The 18,264-nt window shown below is 31.7% G+C and overlaps 1 protein-coding gene and 1 long non-coding RNA gene across 7 annotated transcripts in view; one reads left to right on the forward strand and one right to left on the reverse strand.

The window, feature by feature from the left end:
- Positions 1-8,980: 8,980 nt before the first annotated feature.
- LOC127707602 (uncharacterized) lies at positions 8,981-13,679 on the reverse strand. Of its 2 annotated transcripts, none has more exons than XR_007984968.1 (2): positions 13,536-13,679; positions 8,981-11,672 (listed from the first exon to the last, which is right to left on the reverse strand). It is a non-coding gene; the product is annotated as an uncharacterized LOC127707602 (long non-coding RNA). The 2 variants fall into 2 exon arrangements; XR_007984969.1 differs by lacking the exon at positions 13,536-13,679 and adding an exon at positions 12,427-12,586.
- Positions 12,605-18,264, forward strand: part of LOC127707601 (uncharacterized) — a 33,358-nt gene continuing 27,698 nt past the window's right edge. For 3 of the 5 annotated variants that reach the window (XM_052212195.1, XM_052212198.1, XM_052212199.1), the window contains exons 1-2: positions 12,605-12,771; positions 17,075-17,296. In XM_052212195.1, coding sequence (XP_052068155.1) covers positions 12,711-12,771; positions 17,075-17,296 — 283 coding nt within the window. In that variant the 5' untranslated portion in view covers positions 12,605-12,710. Of the gene's footprint in view, positions 12,772-13,812; positions 13,874-17,074; positions 17,297-18,264 lie in introns of those variants that run through there. The other 2 variants (XM_052212200.1, XM_052212197.1) reach the window with 2 other exon arrangements.

The following is an 18,264-nucleotide window of genomic DNA, read 5'->3' on the forward strand; positions in this document are numbered from 1 at the left end:
ATGTACGAAAAGCCAGGTGGTAAACATGTGCAAACCATTGTGGTATGTGGTATGACTTAACTGGTCGAAGATCGATATTTCAGTCGTTCTTCCGGAAATTTTATAATATTCAAACAAGGAGATGTAGTATGATTGACATAATGAGACAACTATTCACCAGATACCACTGACCTTGGATATAAGCTACTAAAGGTAATCGTGTAGCCTTCAACAATTAGCAAACCAATACCGTATAGTTAGTTACATATGACAAAATGAGAAAACCAAAGATTTGACTTACGCTAAAACAAGACACGAAAAACAAATATGACAGACAACAACCAACAACTCTTCAGACTTGAGAGAGGTGTATAAACAATGCGACAATAATGAATATATATTAACAAACGAGCAATCCTCTCTTTAAACTGGAAATTGGTGTAACAGCACAACATAGGAACAAATTGAAAAATCAGTTGGAAAAGGCTTAATCACTCAGATCCTCACGAATTATAAAACATAACTAACATAAGCACAAAAGTCACAAAGTACCGATCTAAGTCTACCATCAATTACTGAAGGTTAGTTGAAATATTTTTCTTTTTGTCAATAATCTTTCCAATGAGTCAAGCCATTTTCAATTTTTACTTTAGTTCCTATCTTGTCTGGTTACCATTGTCTAAAGTAAGGATAAGGTTCATCCCCACAATATGCTTGTTGTTCCTGTCCCAAGTCAGGAGCCTGTAATTCAGTGGTTGTCGTTGGTAACTGTCTATCATATTTGTGTTTCGTTTTGTACATACATCCAGCAGACCATTGGTTTTCTTGTTTGAACTATTTATCATGTTTCCATGCCTGACCCTTGCATAGCTTACTATACAGTACGGGTTTTGCACATTGTTGTTATGGTGACATATAGTTGTTAACATCTACGTCATTTGATCTCTTGAGGAAAGTTGTCTCCGATCACATTTTCTTAATTACATTTTCAAATTGTTCTAAGTTGAAGCTTTTCTCTGTTCTATATATTCTTTACGGAAGGACATAATATTGAATGTGCTTAACTTATTATAGTTTAGTATTTCAAAAGTCATTTAGGTCTATATGTTATACATTCTTTAACTTTGACATGAAGACCCCAAATTCAAACAAGTTTTCTGTGAAGTAAATGAAGTACTTTTCGAGGAAACAGTAACAAAATGTCTACGCAAACATTTCCTCAACATGTTGATTTACAAACTGAGAGTATATAATTATCTTTATCATACAAATGTGACATTAATTTATACTCTTGAAACGAGTTCAATATGAACTTAAATTATATGCATCGTGTTAAAATGTTGTGTAGTTTATAAGTATTTTGTTTTCCGTGTAAATATTTTTAAATCTATAGAACGTATACTCCATGTTTTATTTGATCAGAATTCCAGAACACAGGTAAATTTTAATTCGGGTTGATTCTGGTCATTTTTTTTGTTCGAAACAACCAAATAAATCACCAAATATCAAAGTATACTGCATCGACCGTATGCATATAGAGTAGAATAACAAAAATACCGAACTCCGAGGAAAATTCAAAACGGAAAATCCATAATCACATGGCAAAATCAAAAGCCCAAACATATCAAATGAATGGATAACAACTGTCATATTCCTGACTTGTTATAGGCATTTTATTATTTAGAAAAAAGGGAGAGTAAACCTGGTTTTATAGCTAGATAAACTTTTCACTTGTATGACAATTGTAAAAAATTCCATTATATTGACAACAATGTGTGGAGAAAACAAACATTATAGGTAAAAATGCAAAAAAAGGGGTACAGCAGTTAACATTATGTAATAAAATTTATTACTATAAAAACAAACAAACATGTCAACAAAGAGAAACAAAAAGGCATATAGACAAAGCACATCAGCAAAAATGAAAGACAAGAATACAAAAATTTACCAAATTTGCCAAAAATACCCTTTCAAATTATTTTTAGCTTTTCTTTTTAATGCTCTTGTATTATTTTAAAGGGTGTACAGTTAGATCATTCTCACTATAGACCAACTTCTTCCTTGTTAACTTGTGTTTAACACTTAAACGTTTTATTTGTACGTACATGTATATATTTAACTATTTGTTAAACAGTGCTTTGATTTATCGATTTCCTTTTGGCTTTATTATTGGTCATTCAATTATACAACTACTCAGAGAAATATATCACAATATCTGATTGGCTCTAGCAAATACAAACTTATCTGTACTGTTTTTGTTATATTTCTAAAGCTTGTAATCGTGTTTGGCATAAGGGATATGTCCAACGTTGGAATGACTATGGAATGTATGTTATAACGTTAAAATGGGTTGAAAGTTTTTAAGTGACATATTCAGGAAACATGAAAAGTGGTGTTATATATAATTATATATATATATATATATATAAATCATATTACTGATAATACATAAGGTCTCCAGATTCTTTGCAGATAAAACATCAATGTCTTACGCTTATGACAACAAACAATATAATGATCTCGTTTTCGATTCCGATTTAGTAAAAACTGCTCAATTTAGCTAATAAGTAGTTAAAAACATTATACACAACAAAACTGAATATGATGTTTTCTAAATATATTTATCAGCGAATGAATAGAAGTTACGTTGCATTTGATAAAAAAAAGTAATGCAAAAACCGAACTCCAATGTAAATTCAAAACTGGGAAGTCCATAAAACTGACAAAATCAAACACTATCAATCAACAAAACAAGTGAAAAACAACTGCAATATTCCTGACTTGGTACAGACATAACCAAGACCAAGCGTATTAAAAAAAGTCTTTGTGTGACTTTCAGCAAAACTTTTGTATCGAATTTCTGTATTCAAAATATTTTTAACATCCGATTCAGTCAACTATGAATGTTACGTAAACTTCAATTTATCCCCCGAAGACAGAACCCGAAATATGTTAGGTTAACATATATTTGCCCAATACTCTCTTTTTATGACCCCAGGACCTGGTTGTTCATCTCTTGGTTAAATGTTAACCAAATGTTAAATATCATAACCATTGGTAAAAGTTTAACCCTAGGTTATTGCCTGCTGTTCATAATGTGGTCAAATATTACCATTTGTTAAATCCTTGGTTAAATGATTCAGATTTGTTCCTGCGTCAGACCTCGGTTCAAATTTAAACCAATATGAATAGTGTTGTCTAAAAGTACATTTTCCTGTTATAACTAGATTCAAATGGTCACCAAACGTTTGATACAAAATATGTTTCGTTTTCTACGATCATTTGTAGTGAAAAACTTATTATTACATTTTACTGCCCTTCCCCCTTTTTTACATCAAGGTTTACATTCATAGTGTCTACCTTACAGACATTTTCAAATCAACATTATTTTTACCCTGTCATCTCCTTTGTGAATTAATAAATCAAAGTAGCAAAATTAAACATCTTTAAGTAACATAATGTATTTATCTTTAATGATTTACAATTCTACGAGCAACGCCTCTGTTCAAACAAAAGGTGTTATCTGTTACGTCCGCGTTGTTGATGTACTATTTTGAGAACTTAGACGTTTAAAATCATATTGTATTAATAAGAATCTTTTTTTTAACAAATTGTTTTTCTAGGTCCGGAAAAAATGTTGATAATTTTGTAACGGGTTACGTAACCGGGGATTAGAAATACAATTTTTACCCTTGGTTACGTAAACCTCAGTTTAAGATTAAACCCAAGATTAAATGTAGCCGATAGATGGTCAACCGGGCCTTGGAATCAGCCTAAAACGAGACAGTTTGTAATGAATATATATTTCAATGAAAATAGAAAGATATTATTATATTTCGTCCAACACATCCAAGAATGTTAGAAAAGGGAAAATATATTTAGCAATATAAAATTTGATTAACAAATAGCACATTTAACAAACAATTTTTCAACGATGATGAAAACGGCGAGTCCCATTCCGCACATGCTAGTTTTTTGCTATTCCTAAAAACCAAGCATTACCCCTATACACTTCAAGGAATATCATTAGTTAAAAACGAACACAGGGAGAGCATGTATATTTAATATTTGGTCGGTGGGCGTGTTTTATATCAAAATACGTTGAGTAGTTGTTTTACGTTACTTTATAAAAACATAACAAATACACGGTAAGCAGTAGAGCTACGTTTCTTTAAAAAACGGTGTTGTTCTCAAAGTAGTATGCATGGTTAAGAGACATAATTAAATATGTTTTTATTTAAATGTTTTTGTAAAATCGTTATATCAATATTTACAATTACGTTTGAATTCCCAAAATTAGATAGTCGGCAAGATAACTTCGTTACTAAGTGTGCTAGTGACCTAATATGATATATACAAGGTCAGTAAATTCTTTATGAATCTCGGTCTTTGCTCACTCTCCGCCCATATAGAATTTACTGACAATGTAAATAATGTTTGAGGTCACAAGCACATTGTGCAATTAAATTTTTTTTTCTATTGCTCAATATACTAGCAGTATTTTCCACAAGGTATATGAAAAAAATTAAATTTGCTGTTAATCTTACTCTTTCCTATGAGAGAATCCATATATATCTTCCAAATATAATGGAGATCGATACTATAAAAAAAAAGTCTTGACTGTATCAGTACTTGTAAGTAATTTTACTAGGGAAGCTAAACAATTGACCGGAATATACATCTTACAGGTACATTTTACACTGAACATTTTACTTCCTGTATAATTTCATGTGAAACGGGCAGAAATATTTTCATCAGTGAATGTGGACTTAAATAATACACGATAATGATTGCTGTCTTTTGTGTTATTCTAAATACCTTTGTATTGAGATATACAAAAGGAGGTGAGTCTTTAGAATTAAAATGTTTAATATATTATTAGTTAGATCACTTCTGTCCAGACATGAATTATTATTGATATGATCATAAATATAAATAAGCTGTTAAAAAGCTATGAATATTTCGAGAAAATAAAGATTTTCTACTCCAGGAATTGATTACCTTTACTGTATTTGGCAAAATGTTTTAAATGTGTGTCCTAAATGCTCCCCAACTTCGCTTTTTATTTGGCCTTTTCAACTTTTTTATTTGAGTGTCAATGATGAGTCTTTTGTAGACGAACCGTATGGACCCTGTTGTTTATCTCTCGGTTATATATAACACTTGTTTAAACATAACCAAGGATTAATTTTTCAACTGGAGTTTCGTAACCAAGAGTTAAAATTCTGTTGTTCAACTTCTTTTAACTCTTCTGTACATTTACCATGGTTAAATTTTGAGAAAACCTGTCTGGTCAATAAATATGATTACTTATTAAAACCAATACGCTGCTCAGCGTCTACGTTCTTTTTAAAAAAAAGTACAACAATATCGTGGACATGACTGAGAACACCTTTTGTTTTGTTTGAAAAGAAGCCTTGATCGTTGATTTATATTTGATTATAAATAAATACATATTCTAACTAAAATATGTTTAATTTTGTTGCATGAACTTGTTTATTGTCATAGAAGATGACAGGGGGAAAATGTTGATTTCAAAATATCTGTTAGGTAGACACCATTTCCCTTGTCAACATCTTACGGTGTTTATATATCTCAACTTGTACGATTCGCTCGTGTATGTAACAATGTTTTAGATTTTAACGAGAGAAATTTATGTATTACTGAAAAATTATTACACCATGGTTTTCGATATCACAAACTAGTCAAAACATTTACTAAATTTTATCATCGGTATAAGGACATCATTCGTAAATATAGCTCAACATGCAGACTTCTTATACGTTCAGGTATTTCACATCCTATTTTTTATGGAAATATTCTTTATCAAGCACAAAAATGTCAGTATTCACCTCTGAAGCTAACAAAACCTTTAAATAGACTTATTAAGAAGGGATATAGTTACGATACTGTTGTCAGGTCATTAAAGATTGCATATTGTGGCGTTAATATTGATTCACTTATAGGGTCTTTGCATCGGCACTAAACACAAATAATTTAAAAACCAGTTGTTGGCATGACACGGGTTGTGTTCTTCTCATATATGTTATGATGGTATGATACTAAACCCCTAACGGGAAGGATTGTGCCTGATATTCATATGATGAAGACATAATCTTTCAATCAGTTTAATTGAAGTCTGGAGCTGGCATGTCAGTTAACTGCTAGTAGTCTGTTGTTATTTATGTATTATTGTCATTTTGTTTTTTTTTTCTTTGGTTACATCTTCTGACATCAGACTCGGACTTCTCTTGAACTGAATTTTAATGTGCGTATTGTTATGCGTTTACTTTTCTACATTGGCTAGAGGTATAGGGGGAGGGTTGAGATCTCATAAACATGTTTAACCCCGCCGCATTTTTGCACCTGTCCCAAGTCAGGAGCCTCTAGCCTTTGTCAGTCTTGTATTATTTTTAATTTTAGTTTCTTGTGTACAATTTGGAGTTTAGTATGGCGTTCATTATCACTGAACTAGTATATATATTTGTTTAGGGGCCAGCTGAAGGACGCCTCCGGGTGCAGGAATTTCTCGCTGCATTGAAGACCTGTTGGTGACCTTCTGCTGTTGTCTGTTCTATGGTCGGGTTGTTGTCTCTTTGACACATTCCCCATTTCCGTTCTCAATTTTACCATGTACGTAAACCTCGATGGAAAAAGGGGGAAGGACTGAGAATCGCAAAAATTAGTTTTTACCTACTTATGTTCGTAGATAACAAAACATGGGTTTTGTTAAACATTTAGTTACCTTCCCAGTCTAGTTATCAACAGGGAATCGTACGTTTGGACATAGCTATTCCTTGGTTTAAATTTTATCCGCGATCCGAAACAAGGTTAAATCTGAATAATTCAACTGAAGATTAAACCAAAGGGTTGAATTAAACCACAGGATGATCAACAGAAAAAAAAACTAGAGTTAAAATTTAACCAAGTGATGAACAACCAGGTCCTGACGTATAAAATGATATTTCTGATGAGTTTATTTACAAATTGTTTTGTGTAATCTACCTATAGACTCATACAGACAATTTAAAAGTAAGGCCTTTGTGATAATTTTAACATTGGCGCCTTCACAGAGTTGAACACGATTATAAAATATCTAAAAATGGAATTTCACAAATAAGTGTAAGTGTTCTAGAGAGTTATAAACACACTAATCTTGACTGAAACGATTATATACGATTTTTTTTTAATCTGACTGTGTGTGTCAAATAGTTATTAACAACATTTTCCAAAACCATATCTATTTGTTGACCATTGATTTCGATCAGACTGATTCAATACCAAAAAAGTAAAAGTCCTGCCTTGACAAGCTATTGCCTGTATGTATGTGTACTTGATACACATTTATTTTTCAAATATTAGTGATATGATATTCTAATTTTGAAAACACACTTACATTTTAAAGATTAATTAAGATATAGTAGACACATGACATTTTTGAAAAATTAAGTTGTGGAGAATACAGGAAAAACCAGCGCTTGATTCTCTTGGTTTTATTTTTTTTTCCGCGTGGGTGGTCCTATACATCTAAGGTTTTTGTTTTAATTTTTGTCGTAAAATAATTTAAATGTTTTCTGTAACTGAAAACAAGTAATCAGTTTATTCATATCTTAGACTTAGAATTCAAAACAAACCAACATATGTAATCAAAGATATGACGCAATTAAAACTTTGACCTTTTTATTTGAATTTGTTATTGTTTTGGGTTTTATTTCTTACGTTGCTATTCATGAATTGAACAAACCAAAGCAAACCGAAAAAAACTGGGTTTTTTTTGGCCTGACATGTGACATTGTATTTTGCGGTATCTTTGGAGATAACTAGTACTGTCATCCCTACTTGTAGGGTCTTAAGTTAAGCTCGCGGTTAAATATCCTTTAATTCAAACACACATATTTATACATAGGAAACAAGAACAACAACATTTCGGCAATATAGTTTATTGATAAGTTGTATTATTCCAATCGGCACCGATTGGTACTCCTTTAACAGCAGAATTGTTCCTGTGTGGCTATTAAAGATTTACTTGTATCAATTATAACTATTATATTGAATGAATACTTGTAAAGAGATGTCTATAAGTGTCCGATAAGGAAACAGTCGAGTGTGTGTGTGTTGATCAAGTATAAGGAAAAACTTATACTTCTGGAGTGGTAGGGTTTACTGTTGACTTTTGTGGGGTTCTTGATGCGTATGTCAAGTTTGTATCATAAAAGCTAGGACACGCTTATACCTCTTGAGTTTTAAAGTCTCAAGTCTGTAGATATTTTATGGAATACATTATAAGCTAATTAGAATAAATTTTTAATTTATCTTTGTGCTCCTTGATTATTTCAATTCTACAAAAGATACTCTCGCTATCAATAATTATATAATCATACCATTTAAATCAATAAAACTCACTTCTATTTGGGATAAAGAATTATGTTCCAAACTATGTTACAGAAACAAGAACATCTGTTAACAGTATTCTACCGATATTCTAATCTCATCAATCGTTTAAGAACATACTACCAAAGGTAATAAACAAAAACTCCGAAAATTGTATGAAGCCAAAATGAGCGAGACCGGGTATGTCAGGAGGTAAAACGTACTTACCTATGCATGCATCTCGCGCAATGCTTAGTAAAACCATTCACAATTATGAATACGACAGAATCAGTAAAATTACAATTCAGATATGCTAAGATCTAAGGTCACAAAGAATTGACGAATCCTAGAACTATTTTTACTTACTAATCGTCCTAAGGCGACAGAATCAAATTTTCAAAACAGCACGAAATTGATCATCTTAGGAGTGCCTCGTATTTAGCATGTCGTGTTATTTTTTGTAAATAATTTCTTCAATCAACCAATTTTTGAGTCGAGATTTCTGTCATTTTACTTGAAAACTTATAATATGAAAACAAACCATTTTGCTTTGACATGCATACCACACATACAAAACAATAAGTTTTAATAACTTAAAGTTACGGGGAATCAGACATAAATAGCATATTCAAACATTTCCGCAAACTTTTACTTTATAAGGATACTAAACAAAAACATGTGACATGCATTTACGGCATACAAATGTACATATTTTGAGACTCAAAATATTATTTTCTTGTCCTGATACACATTTTTGTTTGAAATGGTTACTATTGAGGTTTTTCTTTTTTTTTTATCTTTTGTTCTCCGTAACATTAAACAAGAAATTAAAGCAATCATGGCATTTGACGTTACCACAATCCTGTCTTTTTGTGTTTATAATTTATAAATACATCCATATTTTTTAATAGACAATTGACATGGTAACCAACTGTGTCCCTATACTTGTCGACCTGTTCGTTATTAAGCAAACTTCTTATATAAGATTCGAAAAGATGAAAATAATCTGGCATTACCCTTAAATTCACTTTCCGCCATAATTTTTGTCATGCTGTACGTCTAAACTTAACTTACATTATAGTATCGCCTCTTGTTATGTTCGTTAACTTCAAAACTTATGATCATGCCAATCGAATTGTATGTAAATCATATCTTTATTTAAGGGGAATCGTCAAAAATATTGCACAGTACAATGCCCGTCTCCTTAAAACGAATCAAAACAACATCAAACAATAAAAGAGATGCGAAAGATAAACGTCATTGCTAAAGTTAGAAATAGACCAACAGACAAACAACAATACACACAAAACAACATAGGAAACTAAAGATTGAGGAAAACGAACCCTTAAAAACCTGGGGTTGATCTCCGGTGCTCCGGAAGGGTAAAGAGATCACATTTGGGAAAAAAGGGGATAGGATTGAAGGAACATATCCGATATAATATGTGAAACGGATATTCCACAACGGTCAACAAACTCGTGATGTCGTCCAGAAAATTTATGAAGGCATGATTGCAACTTCACCATCACTTGGAACTCTTGGTTTAAATAAAGGCAACAGTAGAATACCGCTATTCAATAGTAATAATTCGATCAAGCAAAAACAAATGCGGGCAACAAAATAGAACCGAGGGAAACACATCAACTATAATACGAAATCAACGGAACAACAAAAACACTGATTTACAACATAAACAAAAAGTAAAATCACAAAAATACTGAACTCCGAGGAACATTTAAAAAGGAAAGTCCCTAATCAAATGGCAAAATCAAAAGCTCAAACACATCAAACGAATGGACAACAACTGTCATATTCCTGACTTGGTACAGGCATTTATAGTAGCGCCAGTATACATACAAACGGACTGTAAATAACAACTGATATACAGGTAGCTTCCTTGTCAGCAGCAACCATCTTTTAAAGAAATCATGATAGGAAATACAATCCTTAGAATATCTTATCAACTGGAAGATACACACTCCGTATGCAGGCGCTGCTGGAATGTTGCTACATAGAAATGGAAAATTATCAATTGGGACGCTGGAATCATCTCTGTTGTCGAAAAAATATTGTTTTCAAACGGCCCTTATTGTCAATTTCTAGATGTAAGTCAAGAAATGAGGCAGACTTAACTGTATCTGGTGTATCCTTTATCTTAAGTTTTAAAAATATGGCTTTGAGCGTTCCTGATAAATTTATATAACGTGTTATTTTCATTTGTCGATGGGATAGATGCGTTCAACATAGTCACCAAATTTTGAATTATTTAGTGAGAGAACATCATCGATATAGCAAAACGTAGAGTTAAAGGATACTGCTAACTGCTTTTTTTTCTTCTAAGAAGTTCCTGTATGAAGTCAGTCTCACATGAATAAAGGCACAAGTCGGCAAGAGGAGGAGCACAGTTGTTATCGTGGAAAAACCAATTGTTTGTTAAAAAAATACGTCCTTCAAACGTAACAAATATGTTGTCAATCAAGAAATCAAGCATTTTGATAATGTCAGTTTCAGAGACAAGATACTTGTATCTACGTTACGTTGGCCATTCGTTTTTATAAAACAAAATAGGACCAACTCTTTCAATTTGTCTTTAAGTTTGAAATGGGGAATACTTGTGTAAAGTGTAGAAAAGTCAAATGTTTTAATACTATAGCAAGATGAAAAAGTCTTATATTGTATGCACTCTAAAAGATCTTTGGAATTTGTTAGAATTCACATCCGATTCACGCCACCTCTAGAATAGTTAGTTTCACAATAGCTTTGAAGTCCGGCTTTTATTGCTGATAGCGTTGATGTTAATAATTACGAAAGAGGTTTTGTGGAGCATTATGGAGAACCAGCAGTATAAGGCTGTTTGCCAGGACACTACTGTAGTTTAGGTATCCAATACAGTTATGGAAGATCAAGTTCTACGACTTTGTTTGAAATCCCAAAGGAACATATAACAGACTTATAATTATAAAGGATTTCCTCCTTGGTATGTGAAATTTCTTAGTGATTTGTCGATACTCAATTCATCTATCTAAATAAATGTACTGTGCTTTAAACACAGAAACGATGACGTTTAAGGCTTTATCTGCAGGGACTGGTCAAGATAGCATGATTTGGTACAAGGGAACATCTAGAGCGGATTCATTAAAACCATTTTTTACGCACGCACAAAACACTCCACTTGCCTTTGTAAACCATTAGCCGTACAATTCCTAGTCAAGTTGTAAAAGAAAAACAACAAGCATCTAATTTTTTGTGCATAGTTAAAATGTGCTCGCTACTTCCGAAAGCTTGAAAGACATCCATACACGGCTACTGGTGGGATACTGCAACTAATAAAACAAAAGTTAACATATTACATTATGCAACAGGGAATTGTTATTACAATATGCCATGCGTGAATCAATATTTGATTCTTACTTACTTCACCCTAGACGATAGTCATGTTGGATAACATTTAATTTTTGATATATCATTGTACAACATTCCGATACATAACTATTCAATCAAAATGATCCCAGAAATGTTTTAATCCCTTATTCATTAATTGGTTACTCGAGTAACTAGGATTAGATTACCTAACCTGTAAACGTTTTATGGCATTTCTTCAACTTCGCACTTTATTTGTCCGTTTTAACTTTTATGATTCGACCGTCACTGATGACTCATCTGTAGACGAAACACGCGTAATTGACTTTGGTTTTATTAACTTGTCGATGTTATTGCATATACTCGTATACTTGTATATAATAGATGAGACATTCATTGTTTAAATGTGACCATTAAAAACGAGACAGTTTGTAAGCAATTCATTTCTGACAATTATACTGTTAAAATGTTTAAATGTGTTTGTTAAACAGTAAGTTAGAATGTTTCTGACAATCATAAAGAAGAAACCTTTTTCCCTTTTTACGATACGTAATTACGAGCATTCATTAGATAATTGTGTAGAAACATTGAAACCCAATTATTTGGAAGATAGCCGAAAGGCCCTAAAGGTACTTAATTGTCTGATAACTCTGACACGAATAATATATGAATTTAAAATAAGACCAATATTTGATTTGCTTATTGTTATCCTCTTACCTTTTACTATTTTTAGACGGAATATATCTCCATTGACATATGCAAAAGTTCCTTACCATACCATTGGTCATTTTTTTTAATTTCCTGTCAATCTGTCAATATGCATGTTATAAAAGTGAAATGACATTAAACGCTTAATTGCCTTTGTTCTTGGGAAGGTCAAGGATGGACAGGAAAATGCCTTTTATAAATACTGTTCATTAAACTTCCTGGTTGTATGATTTTCTGATAAACCGGACGAAATAGTATGATCTCTGAATGTGTACTAAACACATGTTTCGATTATGTTTGATGTTTTCTATTGCGTTATTCTTAACACCATTGTGTATAGACTTGCAAATGCGGGTAAGTTTACAGAATTTCATTGTTTACACATACTGTAGGTTAAATCACAAAATAGTTTTAAAAATGAGGTGATTCATGTGACAGGTAAACATAAATATGATATCAAGAAGGTTTTATATCATTTATATATGTCATCATATGGGCAATCGAACGTAAAGCTTTAGTTATTATCTTAAATAGGTTATATTTACAAAGTAGATAGAATCATAAAATAGATAGTTTATTTTAATGGAATGTCACATTATATAAATGATAATGTTTAGTGCATATCAAATGAAACTTTTGTATTCAAGGCTTTTACGATCATACTGATACGATATCAAAAGAGATATAGCAGCTATCTCGACTTTTCATTGCCGGTGTTGGTTTTATCTATATGACATAAGCAATGTGTAATATGACTGATATTTTCTTAATATTGGGACAAAAATGACATACCAAATAACTTAAAACAATAACTGTGGTCTCTGGACATTTCTGAAGAATCTATCTAAATATCAAAGCCATTGTAATCTTTGTTTTGAATATCACAGATGAAGACTTTATTTAAAATACACGCACTCGACATTTTCCTTATACACATTTTATCAACTTCATATTTACATTGAACTGATGAATCATTCAGCAAACAATATAGTATATTGTACGAAAGAGTACAAAAAGAAATGTGTTGTTTTAAATTTGAGTTGTTTCCTTTATATGACCATTTATTTATTTGATTTATAATGAAACTTTCATTTAAGTGCATACTTTTATCGTCTTACCTTTAATAAGTTTTAGAATGAAAATATAACCTTTGAAATATACATGGCTTTTTTACTATATGGCTTCTTATCTCTTTATCTGCCAATAGTCATGTTATTACAGTAAAATGACACGATAAACACTTAACTGTCTTTGTTCGTGAGAAAGTAAAGGATGAACCGGAAACAAACTCTTGTTACTACACTCTACAATCAACTTCCCGTATACTGTAGGAATACGTGAGAAACCGGAAGAAATTTGTTGATCACAACATGCGGATTGCACACATGCCCGATAATGATTTGTGTTTTCACTACCGTGATTCTAAGTATCATTGTGTATAGATATGCAAATGGGGGTAAGTTTACACTTCACATATTTTATATTAATCTGAAATGTTGTTTTTTTATCAAATGAGATGTTCATGTAACAGGTAAACAAAAATTCGATTTTTAATGCATTTAACATTATAGACAATTAAAAGTTAAGCATCAGTTTTTGTCTTAAAATGGTTAAATATAAGTAGTAGATGGAATCATAAAATATATATTGCTATATTAAAAAAACTTGCATATGCATATGTAATTGTTCAAGTGCAGATCACGTTAAATTTGACTTCACACATTTGTAAACAACAACGTTTTTTTACATCCGTATATATAGAAACTGCATTGCCTGTATCAAGTCAGGAATATGACAGTTGTTTTTCATTCGTTTGATGTGTTTGAGCCTTTGATTTTGATATTTAATAAGGGACATTCCGATTTGAATATATCTTGGATTTCTGTATTTTTGTTATTCAACTTTTGACTGGAGATGGAGAGTTTGGATGATTTCTATATGTGAAACATCCATTGTTAAATATGAATGATTTTGTAGATTTACTTTGCATTGATACATTTGTAATGATACAAAAAATGGACTACCAAATAACTTAGATTGATAACCGTTTCGGAATAGTGAAAACTTAAGTAATAAAATTCATTGGACAATTATTGAAGAGTAAGTTGATCACATATGAACTACTGAATTTGAAACAAAAGATTCCATAGATACAGTTTCGTGTTTCGTCAGGAACATTATCTTACCTTACTTTCAAAATTGACAGTAAGTCTTGGAGGAGAAAAAAACTTTCCAACAAAACGGCCGCCCAAAATTTCCCTACTATGAACTTTCAATTTTAGTACATTAATATTCCTGAAGCAACGTTATTTGAAGTATATCTCCATATCGAGTCTTGTGTTTTTATTTAAAACGCTGTTCATGGGCAAAATATTCAACCAAGAGTGTTGACGAAAATGTTGAGGTTCCTTTTAACAGCATTTCACGAACTCTAGACTGAGTTTGACTGTTATTGTTTTTCATATCAATGTCACATATGATCACGGACTTTTTTCGTTTGTTAAAGCCACAAGCATGCCGTTCCTTAATTATTGATATTAACGAATGTGACTTATAAATATATCTTAAAGGGGCTTTAGCTGCGAGATATAGAATTAATGAAATTTAATTTTTTTTTTTTCATTCAATGATGAAAGTGAAAAAGTGATATAATAATTCGCTTTTAGCAGCCAGTTTGGTTCAGTTTTGTCAAAATTAGAAAAGAAACATCGCTAATGAATTATTCGACCTCATTAAATCCGTATTCATGTGAACTTCAATTGAACCCCTTAGCTAGTGATGGGTTAAGCATGAACTAAGCGTGTTCAGCTATTTCAAAGAAAAGAATGTCAACATTGGAAGTGAAGCAAGGGCATACCATTTTGTTGACTGATTCGATCTACAAAAAAACCTTCTTATTCAGGTAAAAACGATTATAAACATAGGTTATAAATCTTTAATATGAAATCAAACAGACCTTGAAAAATCCAATTGCACGAGTTCGCTATGTATATATATATATCTTTGTGTATGTTTATATCGGGTTATATGACCGCCTTCAATCTTCGAAGGTCACCTCGATGGTTAATTAGATTGCGTCTAGGCTAAAATACACACGAAATGTTGATATATTATCGAGTCCGTGCATCGTAAATTGATTATTTTAGACTTCTTATAATTTGGATATACGATTTAGAATGTTATAAATCAAGTACAAGGATTTGAGTTAAATAGGTGAACATGAAATTGACAGCTAATGCCTCTTTAACTTGTAATGATCAACGCTACGTTTCATTGATTAAATATCAGCTGATTACCATTCTAGAGCACTTCAGTCAGAAAAAGTGGTGATACCAGAGAGTTGCTGTATTGAATGAAGTATTGTATATGACTGTTAGTTATTCAAATAGTCAATACATATAAATATCTGAGCAAACATTAGTGCCAATTTGTTAAAAAAAATCATCATATGATTATTGCATTGACCATTTCTTCAGAAACAAAAGAGCCATTATTATTACAAAGCATTTAAAAATACACCTTCATTAAATTTCTAGATGGTACCGAACTTTAAGTCTTAGATGCATGATTTTTTCTATTAGTTGTTATTGGCTTTGAACTGACTGTCAGTAACTGCGAGTACTCTCAGATCTGTACTTAGTGTCTTGTTGTTGTTGGGATGTACCAGTACCCGTTCACGTCAAGATGTTTTTCTATTTGTATCCATCTGATGAGTTAATCCTTTTTCATCTGATCTTTATAGTTCGTTCTTATGTTGTACTGTTACACCACTGTCCCAGGTTATGGGGAGAGTTGGGATCCCGCTAACATGTTTAACCCCGCCACATTCTGTATGTATGTGCCTGTCCCAAGTCAGGAGCTTGTAATTCAGTTGTTGTCGTTTGTTGATGTGTTACTTGTTTGTTTTTCGTTCATTTTTTTGTACATTAATTAGGCCGTTAGTTTTCTTGTTTGAATTGTTTTTCATTTGTGATTTCGGGGCCTTTTATAGCTGACTATGCGGTATGGGCTTTGCTCATTGTTGAAGGCCGTGCGGTGACGGTGACCTATAGCAGTTAATTTCTGTGTCATTTGGTCACTTGTGGAGAGTTGTCTCATTGGCAATCATACCACATCTTTTTTTTATATTTGTTGGATTTTTTTGCCTTTTTCAAATTCTCTTCAACTTTGTATTTGATTTCGCCTTCCTTCTGGTCAGATTCAAACGCTAAGGATATCTCTTGTGTCAAGAAAAATGCGCGTCTGACGTATTCAATTAAAAATATTGTATCTTTAATGACTTTATGTTATGACGTCAGTCAGTAGACATTTGTTTATAAAATTAATGTATGTCAAACATGTGAAGCAGGTATTGCTTTTTCGAAGGGGAACATAACTCATATATATCAAAGAAACCAAATAAGTAAGAATATGTTGACATTGGAATGGGTATCAACAAGATGGGATCTAACCATTAAAATATATTTGATTTTGAAGGGATATAGTTAATGTGTTGGAGTTTATAAAATCATGAGGAAAGAAATGCAAACAGCTGTTAAAAATGTCATTTGGAATCGTTGGTTTTTAATTGTAAATGGTCAGATGTAACATGTTTATAGATGTTATAAAGTTGAATTTTCAAGACACATTTAAAATTCCATACATGGTTTATTTACAGATCAACTTAATCTTGTAGCGAATGATCGCCAATTGCAATGGACAGAAGCTTTTGGTTCCTGTGATGATCCAACGTACTGGCATCAGATATTCAATGACTGTCAGCCTGAATCATGCAATGTTTCTAGTGTCGCAGATACAATCATAAATAAGCCAAGGTTCGGGAGCCAGCAGTATTGGATCTATGGATACGTACTTCGATCACCTGTTATCGTAAATATAGGTAATAATTATAATTTGTTTGTTGAAAAATAAGATTTTAAGATTTAAAGAAGGGTAACTTGTCAAAGGAAATTAAGCCATTTGTTTCTCTAATAATTTTTAGTTGATTCTCAAATTATGAATTTCTCACCATTTATAGATCATATCGTGCACTTCCTTGGATTGAAATATTAAGACTCAGTATTTTATGCATGAATCAGGCAGTATACTTCTTATCAAAACATCAAATGATATTCATAAGATAGAAAAAATATATATCCAATTATAGGCTTAATGTTGGTGCGAAAAGTAAACCATCTAATAAACATCTTTTTTCCTGGTACTTTCAGCAGTTATTTAAAACACATTGCCTTTATTGTTAATTTTGATTCTTTGGTTCAACCTTTACAAAGGGCCAGTGTGCTTTTGTCTTCTTTAGACCCTTTCAAATATATTCTCCAATGTAACAAGTAGCTATTGAAAACTACAATTGATTAAAACATTGTTATGATGTGTAGCTCCGAATTTGATCCTTTAATAAATTACTGCAACTCATATAACATTCAAAATGAACACGGTATAAAATAGGAAAGTTGGTTATTCTGTGGATTGCTTTTTTTACAAAATATTTCTCATTCTAACTTCATAGTTTTATTAAAAAAAACCTTATTTGTTCGATATCAAATTGATAATGGTTAGCAATAATTGTATAATAATTTGCCACATATCGCAAAAAGCTTCGTTTTGGTTGAATTCCTTTTCTACCTGAAAATGTATATAAAACAAATCTAACATGGAAAGGAACAGTTCTATATCACACGTATAAAAGAGTGCATTTCAATTTATAGTAATTGAAAAGTAAATTAAATAAAAAGTTCATCACCCATTTTAAGAGGGGCTCGTGTTGCTAAGTCTTTAGCTTATTATGTGATGGTTTGTTATTATTATTTGTTCCTAAGTCGTTTTTATTTTGGCTATGATATTGTCTGA

Source organism: Mytilus californianus, unplaced genomic scaffold (genome assembly GCF_021869535.1).
Source record: "Mytilus californianus isolate M0D057914Y unplaced genomic scaffold, xbMytCali1.0.p SCAF_7, whole genome shotgun sequence".
NCBI lineage: Eukaryota > Metazoa > Mollusca > Bivalvia > Mytilida > Mytilidae > Mytilus > Mytilus californianus.